Genomic DNA, 20848 nt, shown 5'->3' with positions numbered 1-20848 from the left:
TGCTTAGCGTCCCCCCGGGGGCTGGAGCGAGGGCCCAGCGCCTGGCTGCCCGCTCCCTGCCCGCCTGCTTCCTTGGGATTAGGCTCTGTGCTCGGCTTCCCCACGGGGATTTGCCCTGTCTGGTGTTGCCTTCCCCAGCCAAAGGGAGGAAGGAGCTTGTCGGCAGGGGATGAGATGCCAGTGGAGCCCGTCTGGGCAGCAGCAAGGTGCTGGGCAGCAGGAAACCATGACTGCAGCCTTTGCCCTCTTCCCAGCTCCTTCCCAGAGCGCTGCTTTTGTGAGCTGTCCTGAACTGGCCGCATAAACTTGGCACTTGGAAGGGGTGATGCTGGCCTGGGGACAATTTGTGACAATAAACCCATTTTAAACCAACTGAGCCTGTAAAGGGACTAGGGGAGTGAAAGGGTGATGGAACTGGCTCCAGGTGGGAGCGGGCAGACGGATGCTGTAATTAGGTTTAAACTGAAGCTGGATCAGTCTTTGTAGGGGATTATGACCCCTCCGTCTGTGTAAGCGCTGCAGGGGGCCCGGTAACTGTTTGCTCAGCATCCCAGCACAGCCACAGCATTACGGGTGAGCCCTTGGGTAAGGGGCAGTGCCAGTTACAGCTGGTGCCCTTCCAGCCCCCTGGATTGGCATGGGAGGGCTGGATCTAGTGTGAAGGCCCAGTTTGTTTTTACAAGGACAGTGGGAGCTGGAGCAGAGATGAAAAATAGCCAGAAATATGATTAGAGGATTGGAGAAAATGCCTTGGAGTACAAGCTTAAAGAGCTCAATCTGTTTAGCCTATAAAAATAGAAGACTGAGGGGTGACTTAATTACTGAGCATAATTACTTCACAGTCAGAAAATACCAAGTTGTGGAAGTCTCCTGTTAATCGAGCAGGAAAAGGGTGCCGGAGAGGGATGGGCAGGAAAATTCAAACCACAAACAAATTATTAAGCAACATGAAGCTCCCGGGGGTACAGGCAGGCTCTCTGGGGACAGCACATCCTTTCAGCCACACATTCGGTGACAATCTGCATCTCCACTGATGAGGCTGTTCCCCCATTCCCTCCCTTTCTTCCCACATGGGAAGGTGGGGGGGACGGAGCAGGATTTCTGGTGGCTGGGTGCTGAGTGGTGGGATCATTGCCGGGCATGTGCCACCAGTTCCTCCATTCTCCTTGTCTCTCTCCCACCAGGTGGGGCGGGTGCCGGGACACAGTTCTGCCGGCGACCTGTGAGGCAGGAGTGGAGATTTTGATACCTCTCCCAGGAGTCCCCAGAGCCATGACTGCAACTGTGCAGACGCTGCGGTTCAAGCTGCTGCCGCACGAGCCAGGCCAGGAGTGGGGGCACAGCTGCCAGCAGGAAATTGAGCGCCGCTACCAGGTGGTGCCCTCAGTGGTGTGCGCCATGTGCTGCCTTTTTGGCATCATCTACTGCTTCTTTGGTGAGCCAGGCCAGCTCGACTGCTGCTGGGGCAATTGGGGAGGAGGGCAGAGGGGAGCTGGGGGGTGCTGGCCATCCACTCCCTGACTATGGTGGTCTCTCCACAGGCTACCGCTGCTTCAAGGCTGTCATGTTCCTGACGGGACTGATGTTTGGCTCTATCATCATCTTCATGCTGTGCTACAAGGAGCGGGTGCTGGACACACAGCTGAGCGTGGAGGCCTCAGTGGGCATTGGGTTGGGCATCGGAGTCTTGTGTGGGCTGGTCACCATGCTGGTGCGCAGCGTTGGCCTCTTCATGGTGGGGCTGCTCCTGGGGCTGCTGCTGGCGGTGGCCACGCTGGTGGTGATGGAGCAATTCTACCACCCACCAACGGTGTGGATCCCCATCGCGCTGCTCTTGGGTGTGGGGATGCTCTTTGCTGTCCTCACCCTGCAGTGGCAGCGCTTCTTCACCACCCTGTCCACCGCCGTCTTTGGCAGCGCCATCATGACCGTCACTGTCGACTATTTCATCGAGCTCTTCCTCCTGGTGCAGTACATCTATGAGCGCATCAAGGTGGCCCCTGCTCGCCCCGTGTGCTGGTACAGCTGGGTCATCCTGGGCATCTGGCCGCTCCTCACCACACTGGGTGTCCTGGTCCAGTGGAAGGTCACAGCTGAAGGCTACTCCCATACAGAAGGTGTGTGGGGAGTGGGGCAGATGGGCGTGGCACAGGGTGAGTGTAGGAGTTGGGAACCTGGGGAGTGGGGTGGATGTTTCCAGCACCTGGTTCACAAGGACAAATACGGGGTTCAGGACTCTCTGGCAGCACACCACCCAAGGGAGGCCTGGTTGCAGAAAGCTGGTGCTGGTTTGGCTGCGGGGATCATTTGGATGTGCTCCTCAGTGCTCACAGGTCACTTTGCTCCACAGTGATTATCAGCCGGCAGCAGCGCCGCGTGCAACTGATGCGCATCAAGCAACGGGAAGACCGAAAGGAGAAGAAGAAGAAACGGAGACCCCACCACCCACCACCCCACCAGCACAAGGCCCACCCCCCTGAGCCTGCTTACCGCCGCAAGCCCAACCCTGTGCGCCGCTTTGATGGGGACGTGCTCTCCCCCGTGAGTCCCGCAGCCAGGGTAGAGATCTCCCCCAGTCTCCACAGCCATTCCTTCTCCATATGGGTGGGCTCGGGCATAAAGAGGTGCCCAGGCACTAGCTAACATCTGAGCTCCTTGAGGGGTGAGACTGGGGTGTCCCAGGGACTGAGCAACTCAAGAAGGGCTAAGCTGGGCCATGGAGCACTTCAGCCTTTGCAAGCAAATGAAAACTCCTGGCCAAGAGCACTGTGGGTATAATAGAAACAAGCAGTAGGCAAGGTGCAAAATGCCCAGGGGAGGGATAAGACTGTGCTCCCTGCTGTGGCCAGCCACTGGAGGGCCCAAGTGCTGAGGATTTCACTGGGCTGTTTTTGAGGGGGGCCAGGGAGGGGCTGCAGCAGCATTTAGGGTGAGGTGGGGTGGAGTGGTCCAGGAGCAGAGCCCCACTCACTTTCTGTTCCCCCACTCTCACAGAGCTACATCCAGAGTTTCCGAGAGCGGCAGACAGGACCGTCACTGAACAGCCTCATCGCCAGCTCCCATGCCGTGGTGGACCTGGACTATGACTGCAGCTCCACCGTGCCCCTCACCACGGGCTCTGGCCCTGCTGTGAGGGTATAAGCCAACGCAGTGACCTCGAGCAACACCAGCACCCCAGCCTACTCTGACAGAACCCCTGAGACAGGCAGGGCTTTGTCCTCAGCCCCAGGTGGCTATTTGTGGCGTGGGGCTGCAGATGGAGACCCTTCTTGGAGACACATGGGACTTGTCTGGGGAAGCCCCAGCTGCCTGTGGGACCCAAAGGTGCTGGGGAAGCCCTTTGGCAGGGACTCAGCCCAAGGACCAGAACCCATGGACGTGCAGTGCGAGTGGCTCTGCTGGGGTGGTGGGTCCCTGAGCCCCCACTGCTGTGCGTTACCCTATGGCCCGGGCACGCTCATCCTGCATCTTAACATTTACCCATATTTGAGTCCCCCCCCTTCCCAAAAACAGCTCCCCATGCCTGCCCCCACCCCACTGCACCCCCAGCAACTCCCCAAGTGCCTGTCCCCTATGTCCTTTCCTCAAAGAGCAGGTCCCATGGCCCTTTTCCCAGCAGGGAATCCCCTGAGCATGTGTGCCCTGTCCCACCCTGTCCCCAAGAGCAGCTCCCAGGCAGTGCTTCCCAAAACCTGCCTGCTCAGAAGATCCTCCTGCCCTAGCCACCCTCCCTACACCCCAGAGCGGCTCGCCACTCCTTTTTCCCAAGCTGGACCGGGGTGGTCCTGGGGCAGAGACTGCCACAGCCAGGTGGTTCCCAAGGTGATGCTGGCAATTGGTGCCTGTCCATCAGGAGCTGCGCTGGCAGGGTGCATCCCCCACAAAACGTTTTGATGGGAGACAGGACACTGGCTCCAGCCTTTGGGCAAAGGCTGGGCTGCCTCAGGGATGCGGGGACCCCTGCAGCATCAGAGACCGTCGCTATTTTGCTGGCGACTGGATTTTTATAGTGGCCGGGGGACCCTGGGGCAGGGCAGGGCCGGAGCCCCTGCCCAGAGCACTGCTGCGGGCAGAGGCTCACGCCTTGTATATATTTCTCTTGCTGTGATTTGTATTAACTTATTATGGAGTGAGCCAGGATTTCCCCATGGCCAGGCAGGCAGGATGGTGGTGAGACTGGACCGGGGAGCCCTCTGCTTTGGGAGCCCCCCCCCCCAGCCCAGCTCAGCTGGCCCCGCTGCCCCAGGAACTGCATGTTTCTGCCAGGCACCCCCTTCCCGCAGCATTGTGCTGCCATCCCCCTTTTCAGTCTCTTTTGTAAATGTGCCAAACGCTGCTGAGGCCTCGGCCACACAGTAAAGAGCCTTTCGGAGTCCGGCGTGCAAAGCCAAGGGCTGCGCGGGGGGCAGGGGTGAGGGGGGACCCAGAGGGCCGGGCTTCCAGGGGTGCTGAGCAGGATGTAGAGTGCTGCCACCACCTTTTCTCTTAACGGGACCCCGACTTGCTGGTGTGGAAGAAGCCATGTCAGAAAAAAAGGCTGTTTAATGCAGAGCCCTGAGGCTGGGGATGGTGTCCGTGTGTCTCTCCGTGCCAGGGGGAGCATGACCCCATCTCTCAGCAGTGGCATGCATCAGTCTGCATGCAGGCCCTGAGAACCGCATCCTGGCTTCTAGCTCCCTGTGGGAACAATGGGAGTCAAGAGTGAGCTGGGGCATTGCCAGAACTGGTGGGGAACCCAAATGGTTCAGACAAGGAGAAACAGACCCCTGGCCCTGTATCCAACCTGCTCCCTCCAGCCCAGCGCTCAGACTCTTGCAAGCAGTGAGGGACAGGGACATGGATTCTGGTGTCTTTTCACTGCCAGGCACATCAACACTGGCACCCACCAGTGGTGCCTGTCTAGGTGCCCACTCACCCTCCACAAGGAGCCGGGCAGTGGAGCGGTCATCGAAGGCATCACAGGTGTACGAGTCCTCATCCTCAGGGCCCACGTGGTGAATGATGAGTGTGCGGTAGCAGTCCAGATTGCAGATCTCATACTTGTCACCAGCAAAGATCTCGGTGTCACCACGGAGCCAGCGCACCCGGCCCCGGGCATGGGACACAGTGCACTCCAGTGTCGCCTTGTGCCTCGCCAGCACCGTCTTGTCCCGCAGTGGCTTCACAATCCGGATTGGCAGTGCTGATAGGTGGGGGCAAGGCATCAGCATCATGGGGTGAGCAGGCTTCCATGGGGACACCACAAGCTGACCTGGTACACCCCAGCCCTGGTGCTGGAGCCCAGCCACACCTCACAGCCCACACTCTTACCTTCCACCTGCAGACTGGCCTCTGAGATCACTGTTCTGGCTGTGAAGCGGATGAGTCCCTTGTCCTCAGGGCGCACACCACAGAACAGCAGGAAATGCCGGGTCCCTGGGGAGGGAGAGGCTGGCTCAAGGTGACAGCAATGCATGCTCAGTAAGCATGGGGGCGTGGACCCCGCTTTGTCTGCACAAACTCCTCTGGGTTAAATTTGCCCTTTCCCAGCCCCAAACTAGGTGTGGAACCACCTGCACCCTCACCTTCTTGACGTATCTTCACTGTGCTGGAGACCTTGATTTTCTCCCCGTCCCGAAACCACTCGCCCTTCACATCTCCATGTGACACCTCGCAGGTGAAGACTGCATTGTCACCCTCTCGCACCTCGACGTCCTGCAGCTCCTGCACAATGTGGACCTGGCGCTCTGCGGATAATGGACAGGGTGCCAGAGCAGCCAAGGATGAAGAGAGCAGGCAGCGTAGGGTTTAGGGGTGTGCACACTGCTGGGAGATGGGTGACCATACCCTGGACGTGAAGCATGGCAGAGGCCCGGCAGTCACCTGCATCGCAGGTGTAGCTGCCAGTGTCGGTCAGCTCGCAGCGGTTCAGCTGCAGGATGCGGCGCCGTCCCGCTGAGTAGATGCGGCAGTTGGGCCCTGGCCGCAGCTCCTGTCCATCCTGCATGGAGACAAACAGGCAGCATCCCACTGCTTTGGCCCCTCTGCTCTGTCTTCAGCCCTGGCAGGGAAGGCAGCAGCCAGGGGACAAAGCAAGGAGGAGGACATGGCCAGGTGCTGCTGGAGGGGATTAGGGTGAACCTTCACCTTGAACCATTTCACCTCTGCATTGGGGCGAGACAGCTCGCACTCAAAGCTGGCGACCCCCGTCTCTGGGACTCCTAGGTCTCGTGGGACCCTCACCATAGTGACTGGAGGCTCTGAGGAGGCAGGACACAAGACAGGAAGGCTTGGTAGGACAAACGCATGGACTTGGGGCTGCAGGGAAGAGTAGCTGTGGCTGGGGCATTTCAGCATGGGGTGAGAGTGGGACTACCCATGGGCAAGCACTCATCAGTGGTGTTCCAGCTGCTCTGGACCCAGACCCTGGATGGGTGTCCCCACTGCTCAGCTCACATCTCCTCCCTGAGGACAGGGGACACTTGCCAGCACACTGTCACCCCTGTCCAGTTCAGGAGGACACATGTGCCCAGGACAGGAGGACACCTGCCCAGGGTGGCCCAGCTCAGCCTTGGTGTCTCCTGGTACAGAATAGCTGCAGGTCAGACAGCAGCAGTGCCATACACCCCCCCAGCCTGCCCCAGGGACCATACCCCGCACACGCAGGTGGGCGCTGCAGCGCAGAGTGTCAGCAGTGAAGGTGACGGTGCCTGAGTCTTCCAGTGCAAGCCTCTCCAGTGTCAGGCTGTGCCCGCAGCCTGTGGCACTGATCCGGCACGTACTGCTGGGCTTCACTCGGATGCCGTCCCGTGTCCAGACCCCAGTCACGCCAGGGTGAGACAGCTCCAGGTGAAAGGTGGCTGTCTCCTTCTCAAAGGTCTCCACATCCACCAGTGGTGTCCGGATCGACACCTTCCGGGCTGTGAGGGACCCATTTCTGTACGTCAGTGTCTGCTCCACCACAGAGCCCCTGGCTTCCCTGTCTGTGCTTGCTGGAGTGATTGTCTAAATCCAGCTATTTGTACCAGACTCCCACCTCTGCCCATACACTCACCTCTCTGACCACCCCTTCCAGCCAAGTACCAGCTCTGCCCACATGCTCCCATTGCAGCAGTTGGGTGCCCTCCCTGTCCCCATCCCCATCCCTGTTGCCCTTCCATCCCCATCCCCAGCCTGGTACTCACGCTCCACATGGAGCTTGGCCTGCGTGCGATCGTGCAGGCTCTCACAGCGGTAGGTGCCGCGGTCAGCAGGGCTGAGGCTGCAGATGGTGAGGGTGCGCCGACACCCCGACTCCTGCAGCAGGTACTTGCTGCTTGGCTGAAGGAGGATGCCCTGCTTCAGCCACTGCACCTCAGCAGCCTCGTGGCTCACCTCCACCTCCAGACACACGTCTCCCTGCTCCTCTGCCACCACATCCTGCAGCTTCTGCACGAACAGCACCTGTGCCTCTGCATGGCCCATGTGCTGGGTCAGCAGCTGGCCCCAGGGCTGTGTCTTGGGCTGAGCCCCAGCCTTCTCCTTCCCCCTCACCTTGTACACTCAGCCGAGCTGTGCTCACCAGCCCCTCGGCATTGGCTGTCACAGTGCCTGCATCACCTGTCTGGCACTGCCGCAGGGTGAGGCTGTGGCACAGCCCACTCCTTGTCACCAGCAGACGCTCACTGGGGACCACGGGCTGGCCATTCAGCTGCCATGTCACAGCCACATCTTCGGGGGACACCAGGCACTTGAAGGTGGCATCCTCTCCCTCCAGCACTGTCAGGTTCTGCAGCTCCATGATGATCTCCACCACCCTGGGGACTACAGCTGGGTTGTCAGGGCACAGCATAAGGCACACATACATGACCCCCTGTCATGCAGAGACGCTGAGCATTCCTGCAATCCTGACATCATTTTACCAGCATCCCCACCGCCCCCATGGAGTAGGAGTCCCTGAGGTGGTGGGGAAGCCTTGGTCTCACCCTGCACCGTGAGCGTGGCCAGAGTCTGGTCGTCGTTGGACTCGCAGCAGTACTCGCCGGCATCTCCGGGCTCCACGCGGCTCAGCACCAGCGACCGCTCCCGTCCCTCTGCCGTCATCTGCCGGCGGGGGCCGGGCGCCAGCACCCGCCCGTCCTTCCGCCACACCACGTCGCCCCGCGCCTTGCAAAGCTCGCACCACAGCACCACCCGCTCGCCCTGCCGCGCTCGCACGTCCGACAGCCCTCGCAGGAACTTCACCCGCAGCTCTGCACAGTCAAACCCCCGCCGTATCAGCACCCGCTGCCACTGCAGGGGGATCCCCGGGCACCCCCACGGCCCCGCTGCCGCCCACCTCGGACGTTCACGTCGAACTGCATCTGGTCGTGGGGTGAGAGGCAGGTGTAGGTGCCAGCGTCCTCCATGGCCACATTATGGATGATGAGGCTGTGCACGCGGCCATCCCGACGCAGCTCGCAGCGCTCGCCGGCCACGGCCGCCTGCTGCGGGCCCAGCCAGGTGACATCGGCTCGCTCTGTGGAGGTGATGGCAGAGAGCACGGCACTGCCGCCCTCCAGCACCAGCAGCTTCTCCTGCTCCTCTCGTTTGTTCACGAACAGCACGGGTGCCTCTGCCGGAGGAGCACTGGGCTCAGCTGTGGCCCTGCCAGTGGCACCAGCATGGAATGGGGGTGCAAAGCATCCCGGCGTGCGGCAGGATGAGTCTGCTCCTGCCCGTGGCGTGGACGAGGGACACCTCCAGGCTCACCTTTTACATGCAGTGTGAAATGCGCCTCATCATCACCGGCATCGCAGAGGAAGATGCCACCATCGCCCAGCTCTGCTTGCTTGATGGTGAGGCTGCGCGTGGGACCCTCGCTGCACACCAGCAGCCGCCCACCTGAGCACAGCGTCTGTCCGTCCTTCTGCCACTGCACTGCCGCTGTCTCCGGGGACAGCCGAGCCACCAGTGTGACACTGTCCCCCTCCTGCACCTCCAGTGGGCTCTGCGCCTCCTCCTTGTTGACAATGCACACAGGCCGGGCTGAGGGGCACAGGGGACAAGGCAGGGTTCAGGGATGTCCCCACGGTGTGGGGCAATACAGGAGTAGGACTGCTGCAAGTGGAGAGGTGATCCCTCAGTGAGTCACCCTGGGGCAGAAGGATTGTGGGGCTGGCTGGGGGTCATGGTGGGACCAGACAGGGGTCCTAGAGGGGCAGCCATGCAGGCTGGAGGGGTCTGGCAGCTCAGGGTTTCACTCAGGGAAAGGGCAGCAGCAGAGGCCATCACTCCCACATCACTCCCTGTACAGGCAGCACAGCTGCCACGTTGAGACCATTAATTTCATTGTACAACTCCTTCCAGAACACCTTGCTGGGGAGCCAGGGCACCCGCCTGCAACAGGCCCCCTCCCACCCTGCACACCCCTCCATCTCCCAGTGATAAGGGTCCAGGCTGAGCTCAGCCTTTGGCAGCTGAAGCAGGAGGAGCGGCGCCTGGGAGCCAGCCAAGGCTAAATTTAAACAGCCCCTGGCTGGGGGAGGCAGCAGGGACATGTCTAGCCACGACCCTGACGTGTCTCTTTCTAACCAACGGCTCCTGTAGAGTTGGGTACAGCGCTCCCACTCTTCCCTGCCACACTGCCACCCTGGTCTCTGCATCAGCAGGGTCATGGAGGCTTCCCCTCCCCTTGTCCAGATCTGTGGCATGATCCCTCCATTCTGGGGTCCCTGGGGTTCTCAGCCAGCCCACCTGACACCTCCACATTTGTCACCATGCGGTCGCTGGCAGCGTCACAGATGTAGCACCCTGTGTCACTGGGCTGTGCCCCATTGATGGTGAGCTGTCGCAGCACCCCACAGGCCTCAATCTGCACCCGTTCACCAGGATGCACCTCCTGGCCATTCCGGAGCCAGTGAACAACGGCGTCAGGCCGGGAGACCTCACAAGCCAGCACCAGGTCTTCCCCAGCCACCAGGCAGTGATGTCTCATGGTGCCCGTGTTGCCCACGATGGTCACCGGTGGCTCTGGGACTGGAGAGATGGGCTGTCACCACAAAAGCAGCCTGTGCTGGGTATCTCTGATCCAGACCCTGTCCAGGCTCCTCTGGCTGCAGCTGAGCAGCACAGGGGTTTCCACAGGGCCACCACACAGGTGCAGCCCACTCCCCATGTGCTCCCCACCAGCCTCCCTGTGCTCACTGCCACCCAGCCCAGCCTCGCACCACCCTGGCAGCAGCCACAGACCCCCCTCAGACCTCTCCCCCAGGCCATCCCCACCAGGACCTCCTGCTCACCTTCTACAGTGATGAAGAAGACAATACTGTCATCACCGGTGTCACAGAGATACTCCCCAGCATCCTTGCCCGTGGTACCCAGGATCACGAGGGATCGGCGCACCCCGTCCTCCTCCAGCCGCACATGCCCCGTGTCCTGCAGCTTCTCCCCGTCCTTGTACCACTTCACCTCCCCATGGGTGTGCGAGAGGTGCACCTCCAGCACCAGGTCCTCCATGGCCTGGCAATGCCGGTGAGTCAGCAGGACATCCTTCTCCAGGATCCTGACCAGCGGATCTGCAGCATCCAGCACCAACAGAGCTGAGGCCTCTGGTGTTTTTGCACCCAGCACACCACACTGTGCTCTTCCCTAGCCTCATGCTCACCCAACACTTGGATGGTGAAAGTCACTGTGTCATTGGCGGTGGCACAGGTGTATTTTCCAGAGTGCTCAGCTTGGGCAGCGGGGATGAGCAGTCGGCGATGGGCACCCTCCTCCTCCAGGACCAGGCTGCCCCCAGCCTCGAGCCTGACACCCTCCTTTGCCCACAACACGGGTGCATCCTCACGGGACAGCTCACAGCACAGTGTCACCGTCTCCCCTGGGGACACCGTCATGACTGGGACAGGTCTGCAGGGCTGCAGGATCTTCACCGGAGGCTCTGCAGGTATGGCAGTCTGTGATATACAAAGCAGCACAGAGACAACGCAGCCCTGGGCACCCGTGCTGGGTGGCTCAATGGATGGGCATCCCCTGGTGGCCAGAACCACATCAGAGTTCAGCACCTCCACTGACCTGACACCTTGACATCGAAGGAGACGGCCTCATCCTTGGTCTCACAGATGTACTCGCCTGCATCCTCTGCACTGCTCTTTGGGATGAAGAGACAGCGCCAGGCCCCCTCTACCAGCAGCAGCAGGTTCTCAGTCTCATCCACCTCCAGCCCATCCTTGAACCAGTGCACTGGAGCATCTGGCACAGAGAGCTCGCACCGCAGTTCCACACACTCTGGTGCCTGAACCAGCAGCTCCAGTGAGCGCTGTGGAGGCTGCAGGATCCTCACTGGTGGCTCTGTTGGGGATGTGGAGGAAGGGTATGAGACCTGCTCACTGCTCTGCTCCTGGCTCTGCTGTATCTATTTACTGTCGCCTGTGTCCCTGTCCCCATGGGGCTGCGTGGAAGCTACATCCTCTCACTCCAGTGCAAAGAGGTCGGAGCTGCTCAGGGGCAGCGGGCACAGAGATGAAACTGCACACCCTCTTCCACAATGCTGAGGGCAGGGAGAAGGGCTGGGGACCCCAGAGCACAGAGCTGGTGGAGTGCTGCCCTTTCCAGGATGTCCCTGCTGTGCCACCAACCTGCCACCAAGATGGAGTAGGAGACAGATGCATCTCTGGCATTGCAGATGAACTCCCCTGTGTCCTGCAGCCGGGCACAGGGCAGCACCAGCCGGTACTGCAGCCCTTCCTGCTCCAGCACCAGACTCTCTCCCATCTCCACTTCTTCACCATCCTTGTACCAGCACACTGGGGACACCGGGTGGGACAGCTGGCACCACAGCTCCACGCACTGCCCGACCACGTAGGAGTGAAGGGCCTCCTTGTTGGAACTGACAATCCTCACTGGTATCTCTGCTGGAGACATGGCAGGGCTCAGGCATGGTGCTGTGTGAGTCTCATGGTAGGACGGGAATCCCCATGGCAGCTCATTGCTCACAGTCACCCTGAAGCTGGCACCATCATCCGCAGCATGGCATGTGTACACCCCTGAGTTAGTGCAGCTGCAGCAATGTGCAGCCTCTGTGAGCATCCCTCTGAGCAGGTGGCCAAGACCTACGTTGGGACCATGACCTCACTGTCCTTCAGCCAGTGGACAGGGGCATCTGGAAGGGACACCTGACACTCCAACACCAAGGGCAGCCCTGCTACCACCTCCCAGAGCTGCTGTGCCTCTGGACCTTCAGGGCTGAGAGGATCAAGATCTTGTGTCACTTGGTCTCCCATCCTACCTACTCTGGGGAAGTGGCCATGGATATCCCCGCCCTGCAGTGCTGGTAGCTGCAAAGTGAGGGAACAGCAGGGCTGGGGTGTGAGGTGGCATCACCCAGAGGCAGGTGCTGGTTGTGCTCTGGGGTGTAGGAGGGCAGTGTGACACAGGGCTCTTGGAGGAGACAGACCAGCTTGTATGCTCCTGCCTACATCCCCTTCCAACCCAAGGCCATGGGCAAGGAGATGAGAGGCAGCTGAGGTGCTGAAGCCCCAGTGTGAGCAAGGAGCTGGGGCAGAGGGAGAAGAGGGAGAGGGATGAAAGTGTTTGTTGCACCCACCTGCCACAGTGATGGTGTAGAAGACAGAGTCCCCACCAGCATCACAGACGAATTCCCCTGTGTCCTGTGGCTGAGCGCAGGGCAGCACCAGCCGGCACTGCAGCCCCTCCTGCTCCAGCACCAGGCTCTCACCTGCCTCCACCTCCTCCCCGTCCTTGTACCAGTGCACTGGGGCTGCCAGGCGGGACAGCTGGCACCACAGCTCCACATGCTGTCCGGCCACATAGGCGTGGGAGGCCTCCTTGTTGGAGCTGACAATCCTCACCGGCTCCTCTGTCACAGAGAGACATGGGACTCAGCCAGGACATAAATACCAGGGCCAGTGGTGGTGGCAGTCACAGTGTGGAGTGATGGCTTCACCACCTGTTGTCTTTAGGGCTGGAAGGCACCACATCATCCACATCCTACATAACACAAGATTCTGGACCATTGTGCATGGGTCTCCCTCTTCTCCTCACACATTACAACCAGGAGGAGCACCAGGCCTTGAACTGGCTGTAAATTGCTACTGTGCCCTTGCTCCCATGGTACCTGCCCTGCTTTGCCCTTATGATGGAGCTGAAGGTTGTGGAGGGAGGATGCATACAGGCAAGCCCCAGCACTGACAACCACTGTCTGTGGTGCCAGCACCAGCCCCTGCAGCTGTTCTTCCAGGAGGTGCCCTCCCCTCTGCCTATCTCCCCGTTTCAGAGGGCACCAGGTGCCAGCTGGTGCTTCTGTCACAGCTCAGCCTTGGCATTTGCTTATACTGTGGCACAGGCATGTTGTTTGTTTGCAGCCAGCAGCCCCATCCCTCCAGCTCACCAGGGCCCAGGACCAAATTCCAGGTTTCAGTCATCACTAAAATCACCATTAATTTGCTACATAAAATGTGTGCCACTTCTCCCATCACCCCTCTGAATTGTCAGAGCTCTAAAGACAGAGGGCTCCCAGTACAAATTATAGGTGACTTCTCTTTCCTGGGAGAAGTTCAGGACGCCATCCACAGCCAACACTGCCTGCCTGGCGCATTGCAGCCAGCCATAGCTGGCCGGGGCTCTGCCGTGGGTGCTCATCAGGCCCGTGGCTCCATGCAGGCATAAGGCACAGCCAGCGCTGGGGCACAATGGTGGACGAGCAACAGCCTGCCCTTCTCACAGCCCGCAGCTGCTCCATGCTGGGCATCCGGGTGGAAGCTTCCCAGACGGTTCCCAGCTGTGATGCCCAGGCTCAGCAGCACAGCGCTGCCCCGCGGCGTGCGGGAACGGTGCGGCGCCAGTTAGCGGCGATTAACCTGCCGCACGCTGAGCCTGCATCCGCCCAGCTCCCTGATCAAACGACTGGCGACTGCCTCTCGCCCCGGACCTGCTAAAAGCAATCACATGGCTGAAGTGCAGCGGGAGATGTTGAGCGGCACTGAAGTGAGGGAATAATGTGCCAGCCCTCAGCGGGCAGCATCGCTCTGGCCTCAGCCTCTCACTAGTTCTGAGGGAGCTCCAGTGCTCAACAGCTGCCGGAAATCCCAGAGGTGCGTGGGGATGGCCGAGCTTGAGGCAGGCAGGCTCCATGCCACAACAGCCCTATGGGGGATAGCTGAGATGCCTCAGGGAAACCCAAGCGTGCCACAGCTGTGCTTGACTGCAGCAGCAAGCCTGGCACTTGTGCTAGAGAGGTGTCAGCCTGAGCCTCCAGGCACCCACCCCCAGCCCTGCTGGTGACATTGATGTCCAAATCCAGATTGAACCAAGACAGCCTCCCTAAGACCCTTCTGTCAAAATGATGCAAAGCTGCTCAGCTAAAAGGCTGAGCTTCAACAGATGGTTTTCTCTCTCCCACTTTAGGAAAGCAGAACTCTCCATGCCCCACACTCCCACATAGCACACGACTCCTGCCTCTGCACAAAGCCCATCCTGCCTGTCCTTCCCACTGGCAATTTTGCCTTTATCTCACTAAAACCCCTCCCTTCTTCATCCTCACAGCAGTCGCCACTCCACTGACTCTTCAGCCTCTCTTATCACTCATCCTATCTTTATTCCTACATCCTTGGCCATCAACTTTGGCCCTTTGCCCTGTGTTAGCACCACATCGAGGCTTTACCACTGTGGTCACACCACATTTCAACTGGGCTTTAGCTCTGCCCCTGGTTGCCTTCCTGTGGCTGTGGGATGTGGATTTTGGGGCCAGAAAGGGGAAGCCTTTCATTTGCTTTCAGCTTTCATTATCCTCTGCCAGCCTGCAACGCCAGCAACCATTCCACAGCCGGGGCAGCCACCACAGGATGCTGAGCCCTGCTCCCACCCAGCAAACACTACCCAGCCATCTGTCTCCAGGCAACAGCTAATTATCAGGTCAGCAATTAACGCTGTCCATCAGAGAGAGCAATGACCAACCATGACTCACCCCATGCCAGGTGCCAGGCCCACTATTTTTAGGATCTTGGAGCAGGCTTCGTTTCTAGCTATGGCAGAGAGCTGACAAACACCCTGGTGTGCAGGTGCTGGGTGCTCTCGTGTGTTCTAGTATTTTGGACAGACAGAGTGAGCTGTTCCCTCTGGCAGCTGGTCTGAGTGCCACAAAGACCCCAACTGAACAACCAACCAAACTGCTGGCGAGCACCTGGCAAGAGCATGTCTGACAAATATCCCATTGCAGCAAGTGACAGCAATACTGACAGCAGCACACACTTTGTGCCATCCTGCACTGCCAGAGAAAGCCCCCGAGACCCTACCAGTCCTCCTGCATCATACTTACCTGCCACAGTGATGGTGTAGAAGGCAGAGTCCCCACCAGCATCACAGACGAACTCCCCTGTGTCCTGTGGCTGAGCGCAGGGCAGCACCAGCTTGCACCGTGACCCCTCCTGCTCGAGCACCAGGCTCTTGCCCACCTCCACCTCCTCTCCATCCTTGTACCAGCACACTGAGGCTGCTGGGCGGGACAGCTGGCACCACAACTCCACACGCTGCCCGGCCATGTAGGTGTGGGGGCCTTCCTCATTGGAGCTGATGATCCTCACCGGCACCTCTGCCAGGGATAATGTGGGCCTCAGCATGACTGGCTGCAGCTTTCAGCTGCATGATGGGGGCAAGAAGCAGGGCAGGAGCACTACCAGGAGGTACGGGCTAGGCTCCCACACACAGTCCCCAGCTCACCAGTCACAGTAACCACAAAGTCCACGGCATCATCCCCAACGTCGCAGGTGTACACACCAGTGTCTGAGGGACACGCTGAGCGGAGGAGCAGCCTCCGCACACAGCCTTCTGCCTGCACTGCGATAATGTCATCCAGGGGCAAGGCCTTGCCATCCTTCAGCCAGCAAACAGGGGCATCCGGGGTGGACACCTGGCATTCCAGCAGCACAGGCATCCCTTCTGGCACTTTCCGGAGCCGTTCGGCCTCAGACACTGGGGCAATGTGGACCTGTGGGGCTGAGAGACATTGAGGAGGGGTGAGAAGCATCCTCCAGCATGACAGCCCCTGCTGCTGGGGTCCTGGTAGGACCCCAGGGTGAGTGCCCTGATCACCTTGCACATGCAGGATAGCTGAGTCCCGCACACCACCGGACACGAAGGTGACCTGGGCCTCACTGTCAACCAGTCGTGCTCCCCGGATCAGCAGCGAGTGCTCCATCCCACAGCGCTGTACACTGCACCGGCCACCTGCATCCTCCTCCTCACCCACCCGGGCACCATTGAGGAACCAGGATCCATGCACCACAGCTGACAGCTCCAGGGAGAAGCGTGCATCCTCACCATCCCTCACCCACGTGTCTTGCAGACCTCTCTCCAGATGAGCTGCTGGGGCTGGAGCACAGTCGGACTGAGCCCCAGTGGCACTGACTACCAGCACACTGTGGCACGACATCCCAGCTTTTGCCTGTCTCCTCACCAAGATGCACAGATCCAGGGAACTCCACAGGGCTGCTCCTGCCGTGCTTGTTGGCAGCAGAGATGCGGAAGCAGTAGTCAGCCTCACGAGGCACACTGTCGCCCAGCACCTGTACGCTGCTGGGCAGGTCAGTGGCGAGGCACTGCACCCACTCCCCTCCCACTGCCTCCCGACGTTCCAGCAGGTAGTGGCTGGCGGGGCGGAGGTGGGAGTCAGGTGCGGGACACCAAGTCAGCAGAGCCGTGTTGCTCTCCACCACGCTCATCTCAGCTGCCACCGGTGCACTTGGAGGGTCGTGCTTCACACCTGCAAGTCACAGCTCAAGTTGCCTGCTTGGGGATGCCAGTGAGGCTCTAAGTGGGGTGGCAGAAGGGCTGAGTGGGAATACACAGCCTGTTTCTTTGGGGATTCACTCTCTGATGGAAAGGATGGTCTTGCTCCCATGTAGCATGCTGCTGGCTACGGGGGTTTGTGAGTGCCTGTGAGGCTGTGATCCTGAAGCCCTGCTCAAAGCCCCCTTCCCAGAAAACACATTGCAGCATCACACCCGTAGCATATTGGGTGACTATTCCATCTCCCCTTCTGTATCATCCCCCATAAACAGGCAGGAGAGAGGACCCAGGACCCCTTCCAGCCTGGAGCTTACACTTGACTCGGAGTTGGGAGGATGTCTGCGACTCCCCGACAGTGAAGGAGATGATGCCTGCGTCCTGGCGGGTCACATGCACCAGCACCAGGAGGTGTGTCCTGCTGAAGCTCTTGAGCACGGTATGGGGTGACTCCCGCAGCTGCAGCCCATCCCGGCTCCAGCAGCTCCCCTCAACCACATCCCGCGTCTCCACACAGAAAACTGCATTCTCCCCCTCCATCACATCCAGCTTCCGTGGCAGCCGCTTCACAATCACCCCTAGGGGAAGAAATATATGAGGGCCAGGGGAAGGATGCTAGGGAACAGAATGGGTGCTTTGAGGTGGGAAAGGAGGAGGTTGAGGAGGGGCAGCAGCAGGCACCAGCCAAATGGAGGGAAGGCAAATGCAGGGGGCAGTGGGGACCCTGGCAAGGAGGGGAATAGGAAGGCAAAGCTGTGCTGCCGGAGACTTGACCCCCACCTCGGACAGAGACCTCGGCGATGCTGCGCCCTTTGTCCTTCATCTGGCAGAGGTAGATGCCATCGTCATCGATGCGGGCATCGCGGATGGTCAGGCGCCGCACCACCCCTTGCTCCTCCATCACATACTTGTGACTGGGCTGCAGCTCCCTGTCCTCCAGGTACCAGGAGGTGGGGATGGTCTCCAATGGCACCTGGCACTCCAACACTGCATCCTCCCGCTCTGCTACCTCCACGTCTGCCAGCTGCACCTGGAACCGCAGCCGGTGTTCTGCCACAGGAGGAGATAGGAGCTTAGGGCGTGTGGGGTACAGCACTTCCTGTCAGCTCTTAACTCAAGGTGTTCCCAGCTCACAAAGGGCACCAAACCCTTGGCCCTCCTTTGCCCTCTCCATTGGCTTGCATGAGACAGATGCTGCCTTGACAAGCACATCCCCCAGAGAAGGGAGAACCAGGCCACAGCCTGGAGAGACACAGGGATGCCCCCATTATCTCAACAGGGAGTTTTGGGGGATGCAGGAGCATGGAAGACAACATGCTGCAGCAGGCATCTCAGTGGAGGGGAGCAGTGGGGTGTAGGTAGGGGCTGCACCAGTTACTGGGTAACCCCAGCCATGGGCTGTCCCCAGCTGGCTGGATGGCTTGGGGGGAATTGGGCTCCAGCCAGTGCAGACTGTTGGAGCCGTGCCCTGAAGGGCTGCCTGCCAAAATCACTCAGCACTTCCAGGGGAATTTGTCACCAGGGCACTGTCTCCCTCCCCTGTTTGTGGCTGGACATCCACAGCCATCCCAAGAAGCCACCCCTCTGTTTGCAAAGAGAGACATGGAGCAGGACACAGTTCCTGCAGGAGCCCCGTATGCCCTGCTTTCAGCCCACAGCTCTGTCCTGAGGAGCTTGGTGTGACCCTCACTGCACAGGGCAGAAAGGAGCCCAGAGATGCTGGGCTCCCACACAGACACACCCCTGCCAGACGAAATTCCCTGAGCCCTCCAGAGCCTGGCCACCTCTGACACTCCTGGGACATGTTCCTACCTTTCACCTGGAGCTGCACTGCACTCAGGGTCTGGCCAGCCGTGTTGGAAGCAGTGCACATGTACAGCCCCTGGTCCTGGGGTTTGCAGTACAGCACCTTGAGGATGAAATAGCCCTCCCGGTCCTCATAGATGAGATGCCTGCGGCCAGGGGCGAGGGGCTCACCATCTTTCTGCCAGATAATCTCTGGCTTGGGCTTGCCGGTAACATAACAGCGAAACTTGGCGTGCTTCCCTGCGCTCACGGCAAACGCCTTGGCCCCTGGCACCCTGGCTGGCACGGCGCCATTGGGCACCCAGGTCTCTGGTCCCACACGCCGTCCCACCGCCTGCCGCCGCCACCGCTGCCGCTCCGCCAGTACCTCGGGACCGTCAGCAGGGGAGCCATTGGGGAGCCTGTCCAGCAGTGCCTGCGGTTCAACCAGGAGCACGGCAGCAGCCAGGGCCTCCTGGGAGCCACTGCGTGCCCGGCAGACATACACTCCCCCATCCTGCGGCCGGGCACTGAACAACTTCAAGAAGTGCCAGTCCTCTGGTTTCTGCCCCAGTAAATAGTGGCTGCTCTCAAAGAGGTCGGAGAGCTTGTGCCCGTCCTTCTCCCACTCCAGCACGGGGCAGGGCTGCCCAGACACCCGGCAGGTGAACATCACATCCTCCCCCCGGCACACCCGCATGGACGAGGGGGCAATGAGGAAGGCAGGTGCAACACTGCCTGAGCATCCTTCCTCCTCCCGGGGTTCCACTGGCTCTACCCTGAGTGCAGTGGCTGCGTAAGTCTCACCAACACTATTCTTGGCCCTGCAGACGTAGAGTCCACTGTCCTTGGGGGTGGCACAGGACACCAGCAGGCTGTACAGGTCCCCTTTGGACTCCATATGGAAACGGCCTGAGGGCTCAATGGTATTCTTGTCCTTTTCCCAGATGATGCTTGGCTGGGGATCACCCATGATCTGGCAGCTCAGGACCACATTGGTGCCACTTTGGACCGTGAAGGCACGTGGATAGGCCAGGAACCTGGGGGCTCCTCTGAACCCCTCCATCACCAGCTCCCCAAGGTCACTGCAGGCAGCTGGCTGGAGCAGCAGTCGGGACCATCAGCCTGGGGAGATGTACAGACAGACTACAGTGGGGGCTCAGGCTTCATCAAAGAGATGGACCATTGCAGCCCCCAACCAGAAGGAAACCACACCTGGAGCAAAATCCCCAGCATGGGTCCCCTGCTTCAGGAGCATCACCCTCATTTGGAGCAGCACACCCCTCCTGGATTTGCCCCGTGTCACCAAATCATCAATTTCCCAGCCCAAGGAGAAGTGACAAAAGGTGGCTCTTTGTACCGGGGGGCTGAGACATTTGCAGAGGAAACTCCAGTTCCAGAGGTGGGGGACCCTTGCCTAGACAGGGAGCATGGGCAGCTGCTTGCTGGATGCTGGGGCTGGGGGACAGCGGAGGCAAAAGGGCCCCCGCCCCTTCCCCACCCGCCGGGCAGTCACATTCCTGCAGTATCGGGTGGTGGCAGAGCCGCATTCCTGCAGCATCTGGGCCGGCTCAGCGGGCAGGTGCTGACACGGGGCTGTCCCGGGCGCGAGGCCCCGGCTGGACCCGGACTGGGATTTCCTCCCAGACTTGGGTGGGCAGGGGACCCCCTGTGCCGGGCGGCCGCCCCACAGGATCGTGCCCTGGGGCAAAGTGGGGCTCTGGGGAAGGGGTCGCCCTTCCAGAGAGTAGTCCCACAGGCAGGATCCAGCCCTCATGCACTCAAAACCATAGCTGGAAATCATCAGCCCCAGGGGCAAAATGAAAGCCGGGGAAGTGGGTCTTGCTTCTGGAGGGTACTGCTCCCATCCCCAGCTTTGTGGATAACCGTGCCCACCATCAGGGGCAGGAGCAGGACACGGTGAGCGCACCCCAGCCTCTGCCGGCGCCACGGCTGGGACTGGGGCAGGGTCGTGTCTAACTTGCTCAGGCAGGGGGAGGGGAAACAAAAATACTTCTTGAATGAGCCGGAGGGTAGGAGAAGGCTGGTCCCCAAGGAGCGACGGGGACTGCGTTCAGCTTCTCCTCCCAGAGTCCTACTCCCGGAACAATGTACCCATTCAGAGCCATCTCCCCAGCCACACACGCCCCTGACCCATGGGCCGCCCCACAGCAGCTCCTTTGGACACAAACGGGCGGCTCTGATGGCTCGGCTGCACCATTGCACCCTTCAACCACTCCCTTCCCCAGTCACCCTGCCCCAGGCAGCCCCCCAGCCCAGTCCCCTGCCCCGCTCACGTACCTGGCTCTGCCACCTCTCCCCT

At 60.2% G+C, this 20848-nt stretch overlaps 2 protein-coding genes across 2 annotated transcripts; one reads left to right on the top strand and one right to left on the bottom strand.

Moving 5' to 3' along the window:
- The first annotated feature begins 1192 nt into the window (after window positions 1-1192).
- TMEM198 (transmembrane protein 198) lies at window positions 1193-4491 on the top strand. Its single transcript, XM_083865669.1, has 4 exons — window positions 1193-1435; window positions 1542-2117; window positions 2351-2541; window positions 2995-4491. Exons 1-4 carry the CDS (start codon window positions 1273-1275, stop codon window positions 3139-3141), a joined length of 1077 nt encoding a protein of 358 aa, XP_083721795.1. The 5' UTR covers window positions 1193-1272; the 3' UTR covers window positions 3142-4491.
- Window positions 4492-5457: 966 nt separating this feature from the next.
- On the bottom strand, window positions 5458-19591 carry OBSL1 (obscurin like cytoskeletal adaptor 1; the record flags this gene model as incomplete). The annotated part of the gene is made up of 22 exons (XM_083864896.1): window positions 5458-5726; window positions 5827-5980; window positions 6127-6239; window positions 6633-6899; window positions 7164-7430; window positions 7513-7788; window positions 7944-8210; window positions 8297-8572; window positions 8710-8985; window positions 9694-9969; window positions 10239-10514; window positions 10604-10879; window positions 11014-11289; window positions 11577-11852; window positions 12545-12817; window positions 15275-15547; window positions 15676-15951; window positions 16048-16326; window positions 16412-16717; window positions 17058-17318; window positions 17521-17790; window positions 18553-19591. The coding sequence occupies 22 exons, from the start codon at window positions 19589-19591 to the stop codon at window positions 5458-5460; spliced, it is 6522 nt and encodes a 2173-aa protein (XP_083721022.1).
- Window positions 19592-20848: the final 1257 nt, after the last annotated feature.

The sequence above is a fragment of the Zosterops lateralis genome (genome assembly GCF_965231275.1).
Source record: "Zosterops lateralis genome assembly, chromosome: 7".
NCBI classification, from domain to species: domain Eukaryota; kingdom Metazoa; phylum Chordata; class Aves; order Passeriformes; family Zosteropidae; genus Zosterops; species Zosterops lateralis.
The sequence above is the reverse complement of the archived record's forward strand: the minus strand, read 5'-3'. Positions and strand labels throughout refer to the sequence as shown.

Bases quoted from the DNA above. Each gene is read 5' to 3' on its own strand.
- TMEM198 (XM_083865669.1), top strand. From the start codon at position 1,273: ATGACTGCAACTGTGCAGACGCTGCGGTTCAAGCTGCTGCCGCACGAG. The intron at 1,436-1,541 runs GTGAGCCAGGCC...GTCTCTCCACAG, and splicing joins CATCATCTACTGCTTCTTTG to GCTACCGCTGCTTCAAGGCT. The intron at 2,542-2,994 runs GTGAGTCCCGCA...CCACTCTCACAG, and splicing joins ATGGGGACGTGCTCTCCCCC to AGCTACATCCAGAGTTTCCG.